Source organism: Parasteatoda tepidariorum, chromosome 1 (assembly GCF_043381705.1).
Source record: "Parasteatoda tepidariorum isolate YZ-2023 chromosome 1, CAS_Ptep_4.0, whole genome shotgun sequence".
NCBI lineage: Eukaryota > Metazoa > Arthropoda > Arachnida > Araneae > Theridiidae > Parasteatoda > Parasteatoda tepidariorum.
The window spans coordinates 100574288-100577251 of record NC_092204.1 but is presented as its reverse complement, the minus strand read 5'-3'; the positions used below and the strand labels follow the sequence as shown (position 1 = coordinate 100577251).

The 2964-nt window shown below is 25.2% G+C and overlaps 1 protein-coding gene across 1 annotated transcript in view; it reads left to right on the top strand.

Moving 5' to 3' along the window:
• The first annotated feature begins 986 nt into the window (after positions 1-986).
• Positions 987-2964, top strand: part of LOC107447434 (uncharacterized) — a 102776-nt gene continuing 100798 nt past the window's right edge. Inside the window, exon 1 of the mRNA XM_016062352.3 lies at positions 987-1186. Within this exon, the coding sequence (XP_015917838.1) occupies positions 1114-1186 (73 nt within the window). The 5' untranslated portion in view covers positions 987-1113. The remainder of the gene's footprint in view (positions 1187-2964) is intronic.

Sequence of the window (2964 nt, the reverse complement as noted above, 5' to 3'; positions counted from 1 at the left end):
ATCCATTTTTTTCCAGATCTATTTTAATTTATTATTTGCGCAAAGGTATGGATTATTTAACGACTAATTTCTTATATTTATTTCAAATTAAAAATTATCACTTTCTTCTGATTAAACGTTTAATTGGGTAAAAAACAATTTAATAAAATCTGTCACATCCAAAAAAGCAAACAAGTGAGGCATTTTTGTATTTAAATGTATAAAGTGCTTTCTTAGACCAGCTTCCTGAAATCTATTTCAATTCATTATTAGCATAACAATATAGATTTCTTAGTGAAGAATTTCTAATATGTATTTGGAATTCAAAAATTGACATTTTTTCCTCATCCGAAATGCTTAATATAGCGACAAAAGCAATAACAATTTTCGCAGTGTATTGCAATAAAAATACCTTTTATAAATTTTCCTTACACCTGAAATAGAACTTTCTAAATAATTTTCATAGAATCTTCATCCTAATAAAAAATTAATAAAAGGTTAAAGTAAAGCATTATAAATGTCTCAGCTTTCTTAGACCCGTTTTCCTCAGACCTATCTTGATTTATCATAATATCGATTTCGTCGTAAGAAATTTCTTATACGCATTTTGTACTGAAAAATGCATAGTTCCATTAAATCTTCATCCCATTTAAAAATGAGTAAAATGTTTTGAATTAAATATGAATTATATTTCAAAAATTTTTTTTGTTTTAACTCTGCACACTTTTTAAAACTTTTATTCAAGTGTAATCTCATTAATTTTGAGTCAAATAGATTTTTTTAAAAAAGAATTAATGACTTTTGTTTTGACGCTTGCAAAATAAGTTTTATCTTTCGTAATTAACACTGTTATTGGTACGTTATTCAAGAACTAAGATTTTGTACACGTTATTTAAGATCTAGGAGTAGGAACCGGTTACTTGATGACTGATATATCTTAACCGGAAATTTGAGCCAATGAGAAGGAAGAAGCGTATACTTCATGAACAGGAAAACTGGTTCTCTCCGCCAGAAACTTTCATCCTCGGTGATAAAACGAACTCGTCCCCATTTGCCATCATTCTGTTTATTCCCAAAAGCAAATGAAGAAAATTCATTTCAGGTAGATCGAATACATAGACGGAACAAGCGCCTATGGGAGTTAGAACACACCGACCGTTTCTGCTAGCAAGAGTACCGATCATGGATTTTAATTCAAGTTTAATAGGTTTGTATTTTATTTATATTTCTTTAAATTATAAATTGTATAATATGATAAAAAACATGAAGAAACAAACTGACATATTATTTAAAAAAAAACAAACAAAAAAACAAGCAGTTATATTAAATGGATGAAGTGTAGTAATTTCTTCTTTCCATAAATAGTGTTAACTCCTCCAATGGCTGAAATAACTAGTAAGTCTACAGAAGGTGAGAAAATTACTGTAATATACACTGGAACATACAAATACTTCAATTTCATTCAATTTAGTGAGTAAGAAGAATATGTAAATATGCACATGCAAAATTGTTAAGCTTCCTTATTGAACATGCTTAGGATTCTTTTAAAAAATAATCTAAAAGAAATGATACAATAGTGGTGGCAATTAATATTTGAGTGAGAAAAATACAAAAGCTATAGAAATCAAATGAATCACTCCTCCGGAAAACAAGACTGAAAATATAAAAACCGGTTTAATTGCCACGCGGAATCAAAAGGATGTTAACTGTTATTTACGCCTCAAAATTTTATCAAGTTAAATTAATAAAGAAAAATAGATTGTAATAAATAGAGTTAAAATCGTCTGCGCTTCCTCAGGCAATTAAACTGGTTTTGATGTTTTCATTCCCGATATTCTCTGTTGTTATTTGCTGGATTTCGATACGGGTTGTCTTTTTCATTGCTAGAAGATTAATCTATGCTCATTTTTTTAAAATTCAAACAAAATGACTGTTTACGATTCTAAAGCAATAAGAGAAACTCTTGGCATTGTTAAATTATCTCTTTTGTGATTAAGTATTCAAGAAGTTTTCATAGTAACTAATAAGTAAATGTAAAAAATGAGTGCGTGGATGAAGTATATCAGACGTATGGTAGCATTTGAAGGAAATAAATATTGATGAAATATTTATAATTGAAATGTAATTGAAGGAAAAATTAAATAAAATTTTTTATTGATCTCGATTCTTTACTCGCACATAGAAAAGTTTTACGAATTAGCAAATCAGTTTAGATAATTGAACAAACTTTATTTGATTTTTAAGGTGATATATAAGTTCTTTTTAAAGGATTAATTACTTTAAACAAATGAAATTTGAATGATTACATAGTAAAATGTTATAAATTTACACGCTCTAATTATTTTAGTGCAAATTTAAATTTTCAAAATAGTAACTGAATCAAGAAATAATTAGAAAATGGGCATGTTAAATAACATAATAAAACCATTTTGAAAAAATAAAAATAAATAATGCCGTTTTGGAGTCTTGAAATATATATATATATATATATATATAGGACAAATAAAAAGAGAAAACTATCTTCATCTTATATTATGCTTTTTCTCTTTCTAAGAAAAACTTAAAAAATATTTTTTTTAACTCTAAAACGACTTTATTTATTTTCAAAATAGTTTTATCATTTTATTTAACATGCACTTTTTCTAATTATATCTTGAATTGTTTATTATTTTGATTTGATTATTTAGAGAACTAATAATAACCAGAGTATTTAAATTTATAAAATTTTACTATGTAGTCATATGAAAGTAATTCATATAAAGTAACTACATTAAAAATAAATTTATATTTTCTCTATAGATCAAATAAAGTTTGTTAATTTTTTTAAAATTGATTTGCTAATTTTTAAAACTTTTTATGTTAAAGTAAAACCTTGAGTTCAAGATTTTATTTTTTTATTACGTATTTAATTTTCTTCTTTCAATTACAATTCAAATACAAATATTTTTCACAATCTTTTTTTAATTTTAATTAATTTTTTTTAAA